At 38.1% G+C, this 17,886-nt stretch overlaps 1 protein-coding gene across 5 annotated transcripts in view; it reads right to left on the minus strand.

Moving 5' to 3' along the window:
• The window catches only part of LOC135241691 (AP-3 complex subunit beta-2), a 58,463-nt gene extending 47,904 nt beyond the window's left edge, over positions 1–10,559 (minus strand). For 2 of the 5 annotated variants that reach the window (XM_064312263.1, XM_064312262.1), the window contains exon 1: positions 10,360–10,559. In XM_064312263.1, coding sequence (XP_064168333.1) covers positions 10,360–10,469 — 110 coding nt within the window. In that variant the 5' untranslated portion in view covers positions 10,470–10,559. The remainder of the gene's footprint in view (positions 1–10,359) is intronic. The other 3 variants (XM_064312264.1, XM_064312266.1, XM_064312267.1) reach the window with 2 other exon arrangements.
• Between the last annotated feature and the right edge of the window lie 7,327 nt (positions 10,560–17,886).

Genomic DNA, 17,886 nt, shown 5'->3' on the forward strand with positions numbered 1-17,886 from the left:
TGCGGCATTTCTTCATAACATAACATAATGAAGAGAACAGGCCATGCAGCCCAACAATGCTCTCCATTTTCATGTGACAGTTCATCTTGTTTAATAAAGGAAAAAATGTAGCCTATAACGTGTTCGGACATAGTGCATAGTTGAATGGCAGGTCTGAATGTCAGAACCATAAAATTTGGTTTCTGTTAAACTATGCATGTAACAATGATTTCCCCCAAGCCTAGAGCCTAAAACTAACACCATTGTCATCATCGAGTTACAGTTTGATCTGAAATGGCAGTGCTATTGCTACGGTTTCACAACAAAGGAAGAGAAAACTTAGTGACACTAAGTCTGGTGATGTGGAAAACAGGCCTGGATTATGTTGCTAGGTCAGGACCTCCTGAAAGGAGGCCCAATCAGAACACCTATTTGGTCAAAATAAATAATTGCAATTAAATATTTTCTTTTTATAGTAAAATTTTTGTTAGTATAATTAAAGTCACATGTCACCTTTTTCAGTTTCGGATCCTCTGATTGCACAAATGAATGGCTAAAACCTACAAAGATTCCACCAGGGATCTACCGATGGAGAAATCAAGGAAGGAAAAAAGTTGTGCACAATGTGCACCTGACAGCAAAAACAAATGCTGAATTTTGGTCACGGGTTAGGTAAATATGACTCATAAATCACTTAATATAAACTCACTTTCCCGTACAGTTTGTGAGCTCTGAGAATTAAATCAGTATGGCCTTTGTAGATTCTGAGAAACTAGCAACTAAAGAAGAACAACAATAATTATGTTCTTTGTAACATTAACAAAATACTGTAGCTGCACTCTGACAAGTGAATATAATGGTTAACCCCTTCTGTATCATCTCTTTTTTAATACAAGCCTGAAAATGAAATACCTGAAATAAAATGGCAAACACTCTCAAAACCTTTTGACTACAGGCATAATCATGGTCTCCTCTGAAAACTAAACATTGGTAGTTAGAGTTCGTTTTCCAAGAGTCAGAATTACTCCAAATATTTCTGAAAGAAAGTAACAGATGGTTAAACATGGTGGAAGTTTTTTTCTCACCTACAAGATTTTTTTGAATGGGTACAGATGCTTGTGGGTGTGCCTGGCAGGTTTACAAACACAATGGAGCCACAGCCACAACACTGGATAAATCCTGGTTCAAATTTGATAACAACACAACCAAAAATGAGCATTCTGCATTGTTTTTTATAATCTATGTCAAGGAGTGTTTCCAAAAAGACCATTTGGAGACTCACTTGTTAACCAAATTATATTTATGGGTGTTTAGAGATTTAAAATACTATATATTGTATACTGTAGTATATTGCATACTGCTAGTGAAAGATGTGTGCTGAAATTGGTAGCAGCAGGTCTGGAATATTGTATAAAATAACTACAATAGCTATCTAGTTACTAATTCGTTGATTGAGGTCCATTGATTTGTTTTGATTCGTTTTCATCAAATACCACCCCAATGTCAAACGCATCCCACAATTTCACATTCCACATTTAATATTCAAAATCAGGCCTACTCCTTATACTCCTGTATAAGTGTACTGAATAATAATAAATATGTTTTGAGAATGTATTTAGATGCTCACCAAGGAAGGATGAAATCAAGTCCTTCATTGAACATGCCTTTGAATCTTCTGTTTAGACTTATGCATTGCAAAATAAATTTTTGTTATAAAACAACAACTTTTTTAGGCATAAAGCCTGAAGAAAGTTTCTTGCCGGTGCATACTGTTTTCAACGTGCATACTGGAAAAGTTATGATTTGTTTACGCAGGAGAAACAATGTGTGTCCTTTCATGCAAGCCTAACAAATTATACACCCTTGGAAATGTAATTTAATTGGCTAACATGCTTGACAGGTGAAACCGTAATAGCTCACCACTGGCTGGCTGTGTACTAAGCAAAACTTATACAGTCTAGATCACACGGTGGCACACGGTGGGTCCCATTGGCTATACTGAGGGATTGCTTGGCCAATACTCATCAGAAAAGCCAGTAGGAGGGCTCATCTTGATTCTGAGTGACTATATAAACCACAGATAATAACATTCCTGCGTACACAATACTTTCGGTGTGTATATAATAGCTAAATGGACAGTAATGATAATTCCTCAGAAGAATGAAAATTACAGTAGATTTTGTTCGCTGGATGATAAAAAAAACATTGACTTTACCATGATTTGTGTTGTCAGTGGATTTTCAAAATGCAGAAAAGGATAGGACCCCCCAAGCTCATTTTGCCACCCTATGTTACAAAATAAGGAACATTGGCATCGTAAAATAGTTTATAGTGATAGAACCGTGAATGTTAACACTTATATTGTGTATTATGCAACCAGGTTGCCTGAAATTTCACTGTAAAAAAACTGAATGAATACACATAAACCCACACCAGCCTGTATGTGATTTCAGAGATTAAACCCTGTATAACCCCGTATATAAAATAACATCATCTGAAATTATTGCTTTTATCGGTCATTGATTCAAGGTGCAGCGCAACATACCATTTTAAACATTAGACTCATCGCACTTTGTGCAAAAAGAGAGATAACAAAGGAAATAACAAGACCGTCAACAACTCAAACACAAATCAAATCAAATTTTAAATAACGAATTAAACAACTGCTAATACTATAGTGATGGTATTGACATCACCGAGAACCCCTTCAGAGGCATAAGCAATCTATCTGCTCTTTGCACATGGACTAAGAAAAGTCATTATTTCATTATGCATTATTCCCAATGAGCTGAAAGCATTTTCAGGAGCACTTGAAAACAAGCATTTCTATGTATGTGAATAGAATTTCAAATGCAAAAAATGCAGCTTTTCTAAAAAAGCAACTTCTTACATTGCAAACAGTGAATGCATTATCTATACTAATATATTAAAAGCAAGCTATTATCTATAATCCACTCATCATAACTTGGAAACCACACATACGTTACAGTAACCTTAAAGCCTCGTCTTCTTCAAGCTTGTTTACATAGCTTTCAAATGTAGTTTATGGCTTTCTTCTAGCTGAAATGATGGTTTAGCTAATCTGCTGCATACCCAGTTACTTTCACCTCGTGTTTTCACAATGCCCAGGAGGAAGCTTAGCGCACGCTTTATCAATTGCTTATCGGTGTTTTGTTTGTTTATTGGCAAATGCTTGCATAAAAGTCACTGCCATAGTGATAAAGGGCACTATATCATTTAAAATCGTTTATGATTTGATTATATATTTTTGTAATTTTCCTCCTTGTGAGCTCTCACCCTGTTGTGAACAGGAGGCTTGTCTATCTCTTTGACGCTATGAGCTACGCCAGTTGCAGGAAACTCCTTGCAGTTTTTTTTTTTACCACACTGGACAGGTCTAAGGGGAGAGGTCAGCATAGTCAAATCAACAGTTATTATAGTGAGCACTGCCTGCTCACATACGCGCGTGTGTGTGTGTGAGGCTGTTGGTGAAAAAGACTCACTTTACATTTCCCTGTGAAATTCCTTTGAAAACATTGTAGCCAACTTACTGCTTACAAGCCTGATTTACAGCAGACCGACAGCTGAGTGCAGGTCAGAGCACACAGCAAGGTGAAACCATGTGGTTTTATTGTTTCAAAGTGAATTTAGTTTGCGTGACATGTCATCATTTTGAACGCATTTTTAAACATAGAAGCTCACAAAAAGAACATATTTTGACTGAAATACAGGTTTTAGTCAAAAAGAGAGAATGGTAAATTTAGAATATTTTTTGTAGGGTTCCAGAGGATACCGCCCTCAACGAAATTAGCTTCTGGAAGTGTAAAATGGCCGAGAAAAAGAAACATCACTTTCCTCACACAGTTAATTGGAGAGTCTAAATTTCCAATAGGTATGAGTTTGTGAGTGAATCGTGTGTGTACCCTGCCATGGACTGTCGATCTGTCCAGCCTCTTGCCTCTGGCCCAATGCATGCTGGGATAGGCTCCAGCACCTCCCATGACCCTGACCACGAATCAGCTGGACCCTTCTGAGTGTGCACTGAACACTGTCCCTGGAAATTTTAAGCCTCTTTGAAAGTTCTCACAGGGAATAACCTTGTCACAATATGTTGACTAAACCTAATGGCTTCTTCTTTTCCATATTTTCAGCTTTAGTCTCTATTTTACTTACACTACAGGCCAATGGTATTATGCCACCTGTGGTTTAAAAAAAAACTTCATGTAGATAAGATTTCAGTCAATTTAACTACCCCTCCACCTCCCTCCCCCACTTGCAAAATGATTGGGTAGACTTCCAATAATTTTCTTATTTGTAATTAAAGCCAAAGGAGGCTATTTTGAGGAAAGTCATGTCAAAGATTATTACTAAGTAAAACCCATCTCTTTGTGTTATTGTAGGTATATATTTTTAAAAATGTATACTTTCGTTTGTTATTCAATAAATGTGCATATATAAACTGACTTCTTCTCTACCTAATACATAATACTTCGGCCTGTACTGTATATAAACACACACACACACACATATAATATATATATATATATATATATATATATATATACACACACACATATATATGTACTTTTATGAAGTGGGTTACTGTCACCTAGGCAACCTTCACACAAGTACAAAATGAACTGCACAGCGATGAAAAGGAGAAGCACTATATACAGTTTCAGCTTGCATCAGGCACATACACAGACACCAACATTGCAAATGGCAGATAAATACGAGCACAGATAGACACCAACATTGCAAATGGCAGTATGATAAGCCTTTTCATTCTGGAAGCCTTTTTTAAATAGGGGCACATTTCACAGCTGGTGCAGGCAGCCTTCAGGTGCCTAATCAACCAGAAGAGTCACTCTTGTGCAATGAAGCAGGGACTATCCTGCCACTGAAACCCTTCTATTGTTCTTCCTAAACCCAGGATAACCTAAACTCAACATGCAAGAGATGATGGAGAAAAAGAAATAGCTGGGTGGAGGACATGCTTTCTTGAGGAGAAGGAGAACAGGGGAATAACCAATGAAAAGAAGACTCTGTAGGCATGACATCACACCTATTCCTCCGGAGAATGTTTTCTTATTGTGTGGATCAAGAATGAAAGAATGCACTGAGACCAGGGATGTAGAGTTGTATGCCAGCTAATTTAACATCCCTTGAATACAATACAATTATTTCCTTTATAATTCTAAGTACAGTGAGACTCCCTTCAAATGCTGAGGTATAGTCATCTGACAACTGAGGAGGAGAAATTGAAAGCTGTTTCTCCCCACACACTCTACAGCAGTGAAATCACCATGTTATTCTACATACCAAATAACACGTTAAAATAATGTAAACAATTGTCTGTCTCTGAAATAAATCTGGGTTGGCTTCATCACCATTTTGCTTTACTGTAGCATCTTTTTTTCTATATCAGATTTGGCCATTACATTTGAAGAGCTCCCCTGTGCTGTATTTCTAACAGCCTGCAGGGAACAATTATTTTCCCCTCTGTTCCATATTGAATTGTACATCAAACCATTGTATAAGGCACTATTGTACACGGATGGAAGTGTTTTCAGTTTTGAATGCAAAATTTACATACAAAAAACAGTCGGCACATATAATGCAGCACTAACTTTTAATTGAAGTGTAGCCTATATACATACCAATATTGTAGCCTTGTCCATATATGCATTAACTGGGTATAGTTAGAAAAGTACCAATCTGACTATTTTTCTTTTGATCAGTGCACCTAGCACAGGTCACAGCTTTGCAGCCTTTACAGCTTGATAGTGAGCGCCCTCTTCTGGACCAGAGGCAGTACTACAATAGTTTATCCTGCTGTTTCTATTTCCAGGAAAGCCATGTTTCAGTGAACCAATAAATCCTGACCTCAATTTTGCATGCTTGAAAGAGGGCTGCTATTTGTAGTGGTTTAAAGCTCTTTCGCAAAACAAACAGCAATTGTTACCAAAGATTTTTTTTCAAAAACAATGACTAAACATGTATTTGTTTTTACTGTAGATATACAGCCACATGGTAACAAATGTTTGCTCATTAAACTTTAAAAAATAACTACTTCAATTTAAAGCTGTCATTGTTATTATCAAGAAAACTGTAAGAATGATTTACGTATCTTCTTAACGTCTTATGTGTCTTATAAATACACATAAATTATAAGCAAACTAAGCTTATAAACATAATATTTTCTATATAGTAATACTTAAAAAATAATCATAATCATTTTTTTGTCGAGTGGATTTAATATTTTTCCAAGTTACAAACAAGACGCAGTAAAAAAATAACATTTTACAGATAAAATAGACAAATGCTGCTATATAGCACACTTTTCATTTTTTAATAAAATACAAACACCAAATTAGTATTATACTGACAACATAAAACAAATGACAAGTGCAAAATAACTCTATAACTAACATAACATTTCCCAATACGATACTTTATATAAATATATATAAAAAATATAAAATATATCCATTTGCGTTGAGTGATCAAATCTAATTATATGCAACATATGTAAAGTGATGTTTCCGATACAGATCATGTTCCATCAACACTTTTTTTGCAGTGTTTTGCATGTCATCCTACTGAACATTATGCCTAGGAAAGTCAGTAGCGTGTTCCTAACTTGAAACCAGCTGCGCATAATACATAGTACATAAATATATGCATTGCTAAAAAAAAGTCATGGACATGAACAAAACTCATGACACATGACATGACACAAAAATCGAGGCCTAAGTGAAGAGCAGACGGTCTCACTTTGTGCTTCAGCAGCCAAACAGAAATGCTGAGCACAGGGCAATGCTGAGTGTAATGCAGACTTCAGGATATAAATCAATCCAAAATCTAAATAAAAGCTGATCTTACAGAAGACACTGTACGCAGGAAATGAAACCCTGAGATTGAAGGCATTTTGTCTGACGGCCAGAGGCTGCAGTCTAGAGAACCATCTCATGCATCATTAATGTGTTCCAAGCTATTTTCACACTGATCCACACAGAGGAGCTTCTATAAATAGCACTGCACCGGAAGTGGAGGTGCTCGATGCTCCACTCTGCAGGACAGGGTGGGGTCCATCATAATAACACACTCAAACACACGCTTTTAAATTCACAAATAGGAAAACATGATCTCCCTTTCCACACAGCACACAATCCTACTGTCCTTGCTATAGAGAAGAATGGACCTGATTTCAAGACTGAGTAAATATTATAAATATAGTGTAATAGCACAATAGGCGCATATTGCAGATATTATATATGCCAATGTCATACGTAATATAACATACATTATATACGGCACAGTCCATAAGTATTTGCACAGTGACAAAAGTTTTATTTTTATTTATTCAAGTACAGAATGCCAGCTTTAATTAGGGGGTGATCCATATAGGAATTACAGCCCTTTTTATACATAGTCCCCCCTCTGTTTTAGGGGACCAAAATGAATTGGGACAAATGGCTGCTCAGCTGTTTCTTGGCAAGCTCTGGGTCATTGCATCATTAGTTCCAGTACAAAAAAAGCTAACAAAAGTTCTAGAGTTGATTCTACTGTAGGTGTGGCATTTACATTTGGAGTTGTCTCTCAATATGAGGACCAAAGAGGTGTCAATGCCAGTAAAGCAAGCCATCATGAGGCTGAAAAATCAGAATAAATTGATCAGAGACATAGCCAAAACATTGAGTTTGTCAAAATCAACTGTCTGGCACATTTTTAGATGCAAGAATGCACTGGTGAGCTCAGCAATAGCAAACAACCTGGTAGACCTCAGAACAACACTGTTGTGGATGGCTGAAGAATACTTTCAATTGTGAAAAAAAAAACCCATTTCAACTGCTGAACAGATCAAGAACACTCTCCAAGATGTAGGCATAGATGTGTCAAAAACTAAAATACACAGAACTACAGCTTGCACCACTAAAATACACTACACTACACCAGCTTAACCTCAGAGGGCTCATTGCAAGATGCAAACCACTGCTAAGCCTCAAGAAAAGGGATAGCTAAAAAATAAATTTTTACAAAACTGTAAAGGTCTGGAACAAACTAGTATGGACAAATTATATTCATATTAACCAGGACCAAAGTGGTGTAAAGAAGAGATTAAGTGGAAAGAGAAAGGAACTCATTATCCAAAGCACCCCCTCATCTCTGAAACATGGTGGAGGCACTGTTGTGATTGGGAATGCATGGCTGCCACTGGAACCAGCTCACACGTCTTAATTGATGATGTGACTTAATAAATAAGATGCAAATAAGATGTTTCAGAATTCATCCTAATACTGCTGTCAGAACCAACCAAATGCTGCAAAATCCACTGAACAGGGCTTCGCCTTGCAGAAGGATAATGACCCTAAACACACCACTAAAACAACCAAGTTTATCACCAAGTTAAACACACTGCTAGAGCAACTGAGTTTTTCACGGCCAAAAAGTGTTATGTTCTAACTGGTGAAGTCAATTACCTGACCTGAACCCAGCTGAACATGCGTTTCTCTTGCTGAAGACACGACTAAAAATCTGCTTTAATCTGATTCATCAAATACTCAATAAAGCAAATACAGAGAATTGCAAATTGCTTAGGCTCGTGTTTGCTTGTGAGCTGGATTCACCTCCATAACACACATTAAAAATCACACAGCAGCAATTTGGTCTTCTTTCCTGCTCCAGAGTCAGTGTTAAAGTAAGGACCAGGATTGGTGCCACCATAGATGCCTGATCCATGCACAATGCAGAGCCTCGTTAAAACAGACACCTAGCTGCTTCTGCAAGATGGCTTTACCACCAAAGCGCTGCCACCATGACACACTGATAATGTTGAGAAAACACATTGATATTCTAGTTTGTTGGTAGACAGAAAACCTTGGGGGTACCCTTTCACTTGATAGGCCGACTGATTAAAGAAAAGTAACATCAATTTAATTTCCTGGGGTACTGCTGAGTTTTTGATGAAGTTGATATTTTGTTTATCCTTGTATCCATCTTGCATACAATGCTTTGGTGAGGACAGACATGTGTGGTACTGCCAGAATAATGAAGACTATAGATTCAAATTTCAACCCTAATTCAGTTAACAGGATTATCTTTGCTTTTGTTTATTCTAGCATTACCCTGTGGTATTGAGTGTAATATGTAAGAGTGAAGGGTGAAATGTTATATCTTCACTTTAGATTCTGAGTAAGACCAAAGGCACACTCGCATTGTTAGTGCTCTGTGAGGCATGTGCATGCGTTTCGTCTTCCATTACAACATAAACTCACAATAACGTCAGCATACGCCAAAGCTACATACAACAACCACACGTTGGCAAAAGTTTGGTACGTCTGTCAACACAATTTCCGGAAAATGTCATTTAAAAGGTTTATATGTATTTCGAAGCTGTGTGGTAGTTATATACAAGATTATATATTACAGATATTCCTAAAAATATGTTTGCACGCCCTGGACGTGTTACGAGGATTTGCCTCGTGGAACGGTATACCTTGGTCACCATTAGTGCTCCTTTATAAATAACGTTGCATTTGCATGCTGGGTATCACTGTAAATTTGATTGAGAATGTGAGAAAACAGAGAATACGCTCCTTTGAGAAACAAGATTCATCAGTCAAGCAGATAACACAGGGGAGTGCTATTAAGATGGCCAGTCTGGAGTACCATCTGTGCACAAGCAAGTTCCGCCGCGCAACCTCGGCTGCGCACAGCACCACAGCGCTGTCCAACCGGCAGTTCTGAAAACACTTTCCCCGCCGGAAACGAGAATATCATTTCAACCTCAAAATTACGCAAAACACACGCGAATCAAGCCTTCTGCACAGTAGGGTTCAAATTAAGTGTGATCAAGAAACACTCATTCCCGTAATTGTTAAATAACTGCATTTGTATAATGTTCAGCTAAGAATAGCTACAAATACGGTCGTTTCGTGGCGGTTTCCTTAAACAATGACACACTCAGAAATCAAAGAAAGCGATAACTAGAATGTTTAGACGGAGAACGCACGATCCTCATAGTTCCACAGTTTTGTAATTATTGTAATTATTTGAGAAAATCAAACAACGCTTTGCAAATATAGTTTCGGCCCAGCATGTACCCCGGTGCTAACATGACTGAGAAACACGGCCTGTTTTCTATGATGGCAGGCAAAAAAAATATCGACCATCATGGCCACTATGATCAACTTTAAAATATAATATGCAACCGTTGTTTTTATTCTAAGGCACCACCACCCAATGAATGGATTACACTGCCGCTTCCTCTCCACCTTCTCAGGCAGGAAATTGCATGGCCCTTGCACCTCCCCCATCAGCCTTCTGTCATCTTTAAAATGACAATATAAAACACCAAATATGACCGTCTGTCCATACCTTTTGTAATCGGAGGAGAAGATTCCCCCGCTGGCTGGATCGTGACCATACTCCGGCTCCCCAACACTCGAGGAGCCCCCCTTTTCATCGTAAGCAGAGCTAGCCGACATAACCACAGCTTTTCATGGAGTTCAGCGATGGAGATTTAGTACGGATATTGGGGGCTCTTCTTAAAGGTGCACTGACATCTATTTCACCGCAACCAAGATACACGGACACCACTCCTTGGTGATGCTTAGGTCACGTGGCATTAAATGGCGCCCGTAAGGCTGTTTGCAACATAGACGTTTATATGTGTATGGTTTGCAAGACCTGATAGCGTTGGGTGTTTTGAAGGATACAACATTTGTTTCTCCACAACGCGTTTCATATTTCTGTCCTTCCAATTGTGCCCTTACGTTTATAATTATTAGCTGGTGCCAATCATATACCATTAATTTATGAAGGAGAAAACAAGAAATACATGTTTTAAAATAGTTAAACAATGTATCTGTAACTTATTTCCCCCACGTGCCAAGAACAGACACGATGTCAATATTATTTGCCAAGTAGAAACCCAGGGGCACATAGTACATTCATTTCAACATATCATCCTTTCAGGTGGATGGGAATTCCTTATTCAAGGGTATAATGGCTAATGAGAGTGGCCCACTATATAGGCCGTATATAAATATAGAACTGGCAGAGTATCACCAGGAAAGACACCAGCATCTGGTGATGTCTATGGGTCACAGACTTCAGGCAGTCACTGAATGCAAATGATTTACAACAAAGTATTAAATATGCTGTCTTTATTAAAGATTATGAAAATTGTCCAATTACTTTTGGTCCCCCACAACTGGGGGGACTAGGTAAAAAAAAAGACTGTAATTCCAATATGGATCACTGAATATGGATGTAAATACCCTTAAATTGAAGCTGACAGTCTGGACTTCAACATTTACTATTCATTGTTTCATTCCAAATTCAATGTGTTAGAGCACAGAGCCAAAACAACAAAAAAACGGCCACTGTCCAAATACTTATGGACTGCACTGAATGTACACACGCACACGCACAATATATGTATATCGTCTTGTCTTTACATCCTCATACAAATCAAACACATCATATGATCTTCATTATAATTTCCCCTGTATTCAATGTATTCAATTCAGCTATTTTGTTCAGACAACAATTATAGCCAAATAATGTTTGTCTTCCTGCCGTATTTCATTGTTTGATGCAGCATAAGTCGTTGTTGTGTAACCAGGCCCACAGAATAAACACAAATATAAGTGCTGAAGAATAAATGCAATGTCTGTTTTGATTATGCATGCATCACTGTTATATTACGCAAATGAAAAAATATACAATTGCATTTATTACAAACCATGAGTACGCCTCTGAAATAAAGAAACTCTTTAGACTTATTTTAATTTACATGACATTCAAATTGGAACACACTACTGCAGATCCCTGCAAATTGAGAAAATGATTAAACTTTATGAATCCAACAGTAGAATCACAGAAAGAGGAATTTGGAGAAGATAAATGTTTCCGTTTAAAGTATTAGGAATAACTTTGCCCTTTAATGCCACTATATGATTTAAAATGTCAGGGCTGATTCCTTCATCACAGAAATCAACATTCAAAATGAAAAAACAGAAGTGATGTTTGAATTGAGAAATACAAAAAAAAGGCTTGCTTTATTTGAAAAACTATATATAATTTTATATAGTGTCCTCCAAATTATTCACATCCTTGATAAAGATAAAGAAAAAACTTCATAAAATAAAAAAATACATCTACACAGTAAAATGTTAAGTGTCAAATCAATTCTTATATAGTACATATGGTACAAATTTGACTCATATGTACTCCGAGTTGAATTAACACTGGACATTTTACTGTATACCAAGCAGCTATTATATTTTAATATTGATTCAATAGACTCAACCAAAATAACACCTTTCTGGTATTACAGATTTATTTCCTAAGATACTCACACCTATTTTAGCACTTAGATTCACACAACTATTCACACGCCTGTTTTGTTCACCCTCCCTGTGCAAGGATAGCATGACTGAGTCACCTTGTACAGAGCCGTGAAAAAGTAATGCCCCCTTCCTGATTTCCTCTATTATTGCATATTTCTCATGAATGGTTTGAATGGTTTCAGATCTTTGGACAAAATGTAATATTTACATATGGAAAAAATAGCACAAAAATATTTTTTGGGATGAACATATTTTAAATAAATCACACCCTGCATATATTGTTCTTTGAACTGTTATTTTTTCTCACAAATTATTCTTAATATTAAACTAAAAATATTGTTTACCAAAATATGAACTAAAAAGATTTTTTTTACAATTGAGAATCGTTTTGGTCTAATTCAATATGTTCTTGATCTATGAGTACATCTTTTCCTAGCAGCAAACTGGTCTCAATTTAGCTGGTTTTGCTTCTGTGGGGAACTTCGCATACTCATATACAGAAGCTACAGCCTTCCCTAAACAGAGATTGTACACTAACATACAACACTTGATTTTTAACTGCCAGAAGATGGCGCAAATGTTCCACAAAAAAAGGAAAGTCTACCTTTATGAGAGCTGAATGCTCATTGTCACTCCATCATGATGTATTCATCCACATTACCAGAGCATTGTTCTGCCTGTCTCTACACATTAATCATTTCAAAGAAAGACAGTGTGCCATTTTACTACACCACATCCAAGGGATAAATTAACCAGTTTGGCATAGCTTGATACACTTCATTTTGTATACCAAAATGTCAACTCTAAAGTTTATAAAGACCACCCTTAACATCTAACACTCTCGTATAAAGCCAGCCTAATTTGGCATAGTGCATGTAACAATTTATAGTATACAGTGTTGCTGACCTCATTCCCAGACTAGTACAATCTTGTCAGTTTGTTCTCTTTGAAATGCACCTGTTGAACAAAATAGAAGTCACCTCAATGCAAAAACATACTCGCCTACTATTTTCACATCAACGTGAAAATGACTTATTTTTTTTTCTTAAAGATAGGACGGTATTTTTACTTGTCTGTCAAAGGTACTTGTTTTTATTACCATTTTATTATAATATACAGTATCTACTGAAGATGATTTGGCCCCTTAAGGACCGTTATACAAGAAATTCTAAGGCAGCGGTGTACATACTGTATGCCATGAAGAATAAATCACCCATATTAAACTGCCAGGGCCTTTAATCTTTCAGATCAACTAATGCTTTCATTTAATTCAATGTGCTACAAAATGATTACTTTAAAAAGATGTTACATTTTTAGTTTAACTAATTTAATGCAAAGTGATGTACGAAAGGTGCATTTAACATGGTAGGTAAACAACTACTAGAGCCAGAGATGGTAATAATAAAATTAGTGTTGCTGAGATAAATGCAATGAGACCTGTAAAATAAAGGGAGAATGATGTTTTTTAAAGACTCTGATAGAGGTGTAGTCTGAAAAGCGGGATTTCAGATGCTTGTGGAAAACAACTACTGAACCTGCCTTCTTGACTAATTAGGGAAGGAGGGAATCTGCCCACCATTGGGGAAGAGGGCAGAGAAGAGCAATGAGTATGGAACAGCTGCTGGGTGACTGTAAAGATGGAACAGCCAGCTGGCCAGAGGAGGCCAAGATGAACAATCTGGTTGAAACGTTCGGTATAATCAATACCTCTCATAGCTGAGTTTGCCTGTGTGAGTTTATTTGGATGCAGGTGGTCACTGGAAGCCAGTGAAGGGTGGTAAGAAGCGGTGTGATGTGAATTTAGGCAGGTTGAAGACCAGGTGGGCAGTGGTACTCGGGCCCAGTTGCAGTGGTCTCTTGGGCGAGTAAAAAGTATGTTCTCTTGATGCGGTGAAGGGAGAAAGTGAAAGAGTGATTGGCTGCCACAGTGTGTCCTGAGAATCTCACCTGGTAATCCAGAGTCACAGCAAGGTTCTTTGCTCAGTGGGGTGGAGACACTGGAGCTGTCAGCAATGACTGAAGCATTAATCCACAGGGAACCTTCTGGTGGGGAGGAGATCCACCTTCCCCAAGAAACCTATTCACAAAGCTGCTGAGACCAACTTTTACTAAGGAATGGGGAGAACACTAAAAGCTATGAGACAGTGTGGGGTTCACCTCATTGCTATGGATGACGCCGGGTTTCATGAACGAATTTACATAGTGTGCCCACAGTGATTGTTATATAGGGGACGGGTCTGTGTGGGAAAGTTCACCGTATAAATATCATATTCAAATAAAGATCAAATAAAGAAATGAAGGCTAGGTGTCGCCGATTCAATATACTCAGGTACCTTGTACCTTACTGAACCCGTGTTCAGCAGTTGTCTACGATCATGAAAATGCACTTTTGTACGTCGCTTTGGATAAAAGCGTCTGCCAAATGAATGTAATGTAATGTAATGTAATGTATATATTCGGCTAATTTTCCGCATCTTATTGCGCATGCCTGGCAGCTCGTAAAATAATTAGCGGATGTCCATTAAACCAGCCTTTCAATTATTAGGCTAGAGTAACCGAGCTACATTGCCTGTAAACAAAAACGAAAACTAATCCCGACGCAAGAACAGCCTTAACTTTTTTGCCCAAGTGGTTCAAGAAAGGAAGGACATTATTAAACGGAAATCTGGAGTCCGGATCACTTCAGAAGCCAAGAAAGCAGCGTGGGAACATATAGCCTACGCTTCCACATAAAAACGGCTTTCCAACCATGTACTATAATTGCAGTACCCTCGCGATTGTGGTGATGCCTTTTTAAAATCTCAATGCTATTGAATGTTTCAAAAACACTGACCTGAGTGCGAGGTGGATTGCCGGCAGCAACCTTTTGGACTGTTTGTGATTTGGTCGTAGTGACTTAGGTTTGACTACCCGATTTAAGAGCAGATTTTTGTACTAAAATGCTGTGACTTGCTCTTAGACCAATAACTCAGGAGTGCTAAAGTTTTATCCTTAAGATGTTTTGTGAATTCGGCCTCTGGTGGTCTATCAACAGAAAGGATTCAAATGAGATAAAGGCCAGAAAGCCTGAAACCAGGAGTTGGAAGAAGACCGCACTTGACATCAGGTCCACTGGGCGGACAACATTCCACGGAGCCCTCCCTGCTCTAGACAATGTTGGCAGCTCTTTGGTGAAAAGAAATGAGGCAATAAGGTGACGACACGAGCGAATTGGGCGTTTTTCCTCTTGCACATTTTTAGAAGTGAGCTGAAATAAACAGTAAAAAAACTTAATTAAACAAACAGAAGTGTTGGGGGAAAACACTGCTGTGTTTGACATCCGGTGTATTAACTAAAATCCATGTACTAGGCTACTGATACTACATTTATTTATAGATATACATTCCATTTCCTTTGTTTTTTCTTCTACTGGAAGCTGTGCATAGTATAAGCAATGTTTTCAGTACAAAATGTGAAAACAAAAAAGAAGACAGCTATAAAATGTCTAACATCCCATTTGCATTATCATTATCTGTAATGTAATGAATCTTTTATATACCTGTTCACTGTGTATTTGTGGGAAGCTTTAGGTTTTGTAGCACAAAAATAGGAAAATATTACAGTTCCAAAGACATTTGGTGATAATTACATCAGCCAAGCAATGTTTCATTATGTGTGAATACATTCCTGTTCAATTTGATGATAGCACTTCTAACACCTTAGAAATTAAAATGAAAATAACACCAGAAAAATGTCACCTCATTTTGCACCTGTTTAGCTAGCTCTGCTTCTTTCAGAATTGTGCTCGGCCGTATTAACTATTGGTGTTTTCCCTTTGTTGCAGCCAGCTAATTTTTTGGGCCTGTCACCATAGTGAGTTTCCCCCAAACACACACACACACACACACAATAGAGTGTGTATAAATTAAAGGGCACTCCACTATTTGCTGCTCCAGTCTCTTGTCTTCAGGCCAGTGACTTCAATTAGGCCCCCGTGATTTAACAGGGTCTGACAGCTCACAGAAAACCACCACATACTTTATCAGACTCTTTAATTAGGCAGCTGGTCTCATTGAAAATGGACACTTTAAGAAGTCTGTCTGCTGAATGGGCTTTGCGCCTGGCTGAACAGGAATGTTTCAAAGCCGCCGAGGCCATGGCACACTGGTCAGCTCCACTGTTAACACCGAGAGCCACTTTGGCACTAATGATGGCAATGTAGAATTAATAATTAAATATTTAAGCTTTAATCTGGGAACTGGAAAGCATTAGTAACTTAACCAGACAAAATTATTCTGCAGCAAAGAATGTCTCTACTACACAGCTAAAGTTTTTTGGTAAATGATTATTCATATATATATATATATATACACACACATACATACATATATAGTGTAAGCCAAAATGATTAATGGAACGGATGAGAAATGTGGTTACAAATTCACAAGTCCTGGAGGTAGGTTCTAGCGCTCTCTGGTGGTTACAGTGTAGTGGTACTCATATATTAATCACACTTGACATTGTAAGAGGCGAGACAGGACACTTGGCATTGCTACTACTTAAATGTGAGTTTAGCTTTAATGCAGCGAACGACATTTTTGCTTCAAACACATCTGAAGAAAAGTGTGCCTGGGTGGAGGTATAAGCTTTATACTCACTCTAACTTGCAACTGTACAGTCACAGAATGATTCATTGAAGTTGCCTGGCAGAGGGTGATGTCAGCATTACTGTGAAGTGTGATCATTCCAGACCACTATCTGGGCAAGAAGACTCTCTGAAGTTTAGTCATAAAACATACTGCTATACTTCCCAGCCAAGACCTTCTCCGCTTAGCCTTTCACTCACCCTGGATGGCACCGGATGTCCACCATCTGCTAGGAATCTCAGAGTGGTACTGGAGAACACACCATCCCTCTCCAAAAACATCAAGGTGACATACACAACACCTGGAAAATCTGCCTCTTCCTTACCACTCACTGAACCCAGCTCTTACTCCAGGAGCTGACCCTCTCCCATGATGTCAGGCAGCTAAAAAGACTGCCCTGTTAGATCTTAAACAACTGGCCCCTCCCCCTGTGTGCCTGCACTTCCAGCTCATGTCCGCTGTCTGTTCTGGTGCTGGAATGAGCAGTCACAGTACAGTACAAACCATTAGCAATTTTCTGCAGACCTCTCCAATCTGCGCTATGGCAGAAATAGTCAGGCACACCTTTTCCAAACAAATGAAATATTTTTGTAAGGTGTTGAGTAGAGCTGGGCGACATACCACGATGATTATCAAACGATCATTACCATGATGTGGTGTACTTCGCTTTTATTCTTTAATCGTACCTGATCCTTCGAAAATACCAAAACTTCAGAGGCCATGTGAAATGCTTCCGGGGTTTAAAAAAAACCTCACTTTTCCATTCTGAATTTAATTCCCACCACAATTCCCTTCTTGCACTCATTGAAGCAGACACCAGCCACTTGATAAGGGCCAGTTCTCATTGTGATTCTTAGGACGTTTTAAACATAGGGCGCCAGATGTGGAAAGCCCAAGACTGTTTGGGCACTTTATCTATGCGG

This window comes from Anguilla rostrata, chromosome 16, assembly GCF_018555375.3.
Source record: "Anguilla rostrata isolate EN2019 chromosome 16, ASM1855537v3, whole genome shotgun sequence".
In the NCBI taxonomy this organism is placed as follows: Eukaryota; Metazoa; Chordata; class Actinopteri; order Anguilliformes; family Anguillidae; genus Anguilla; species Anguilla rostrata.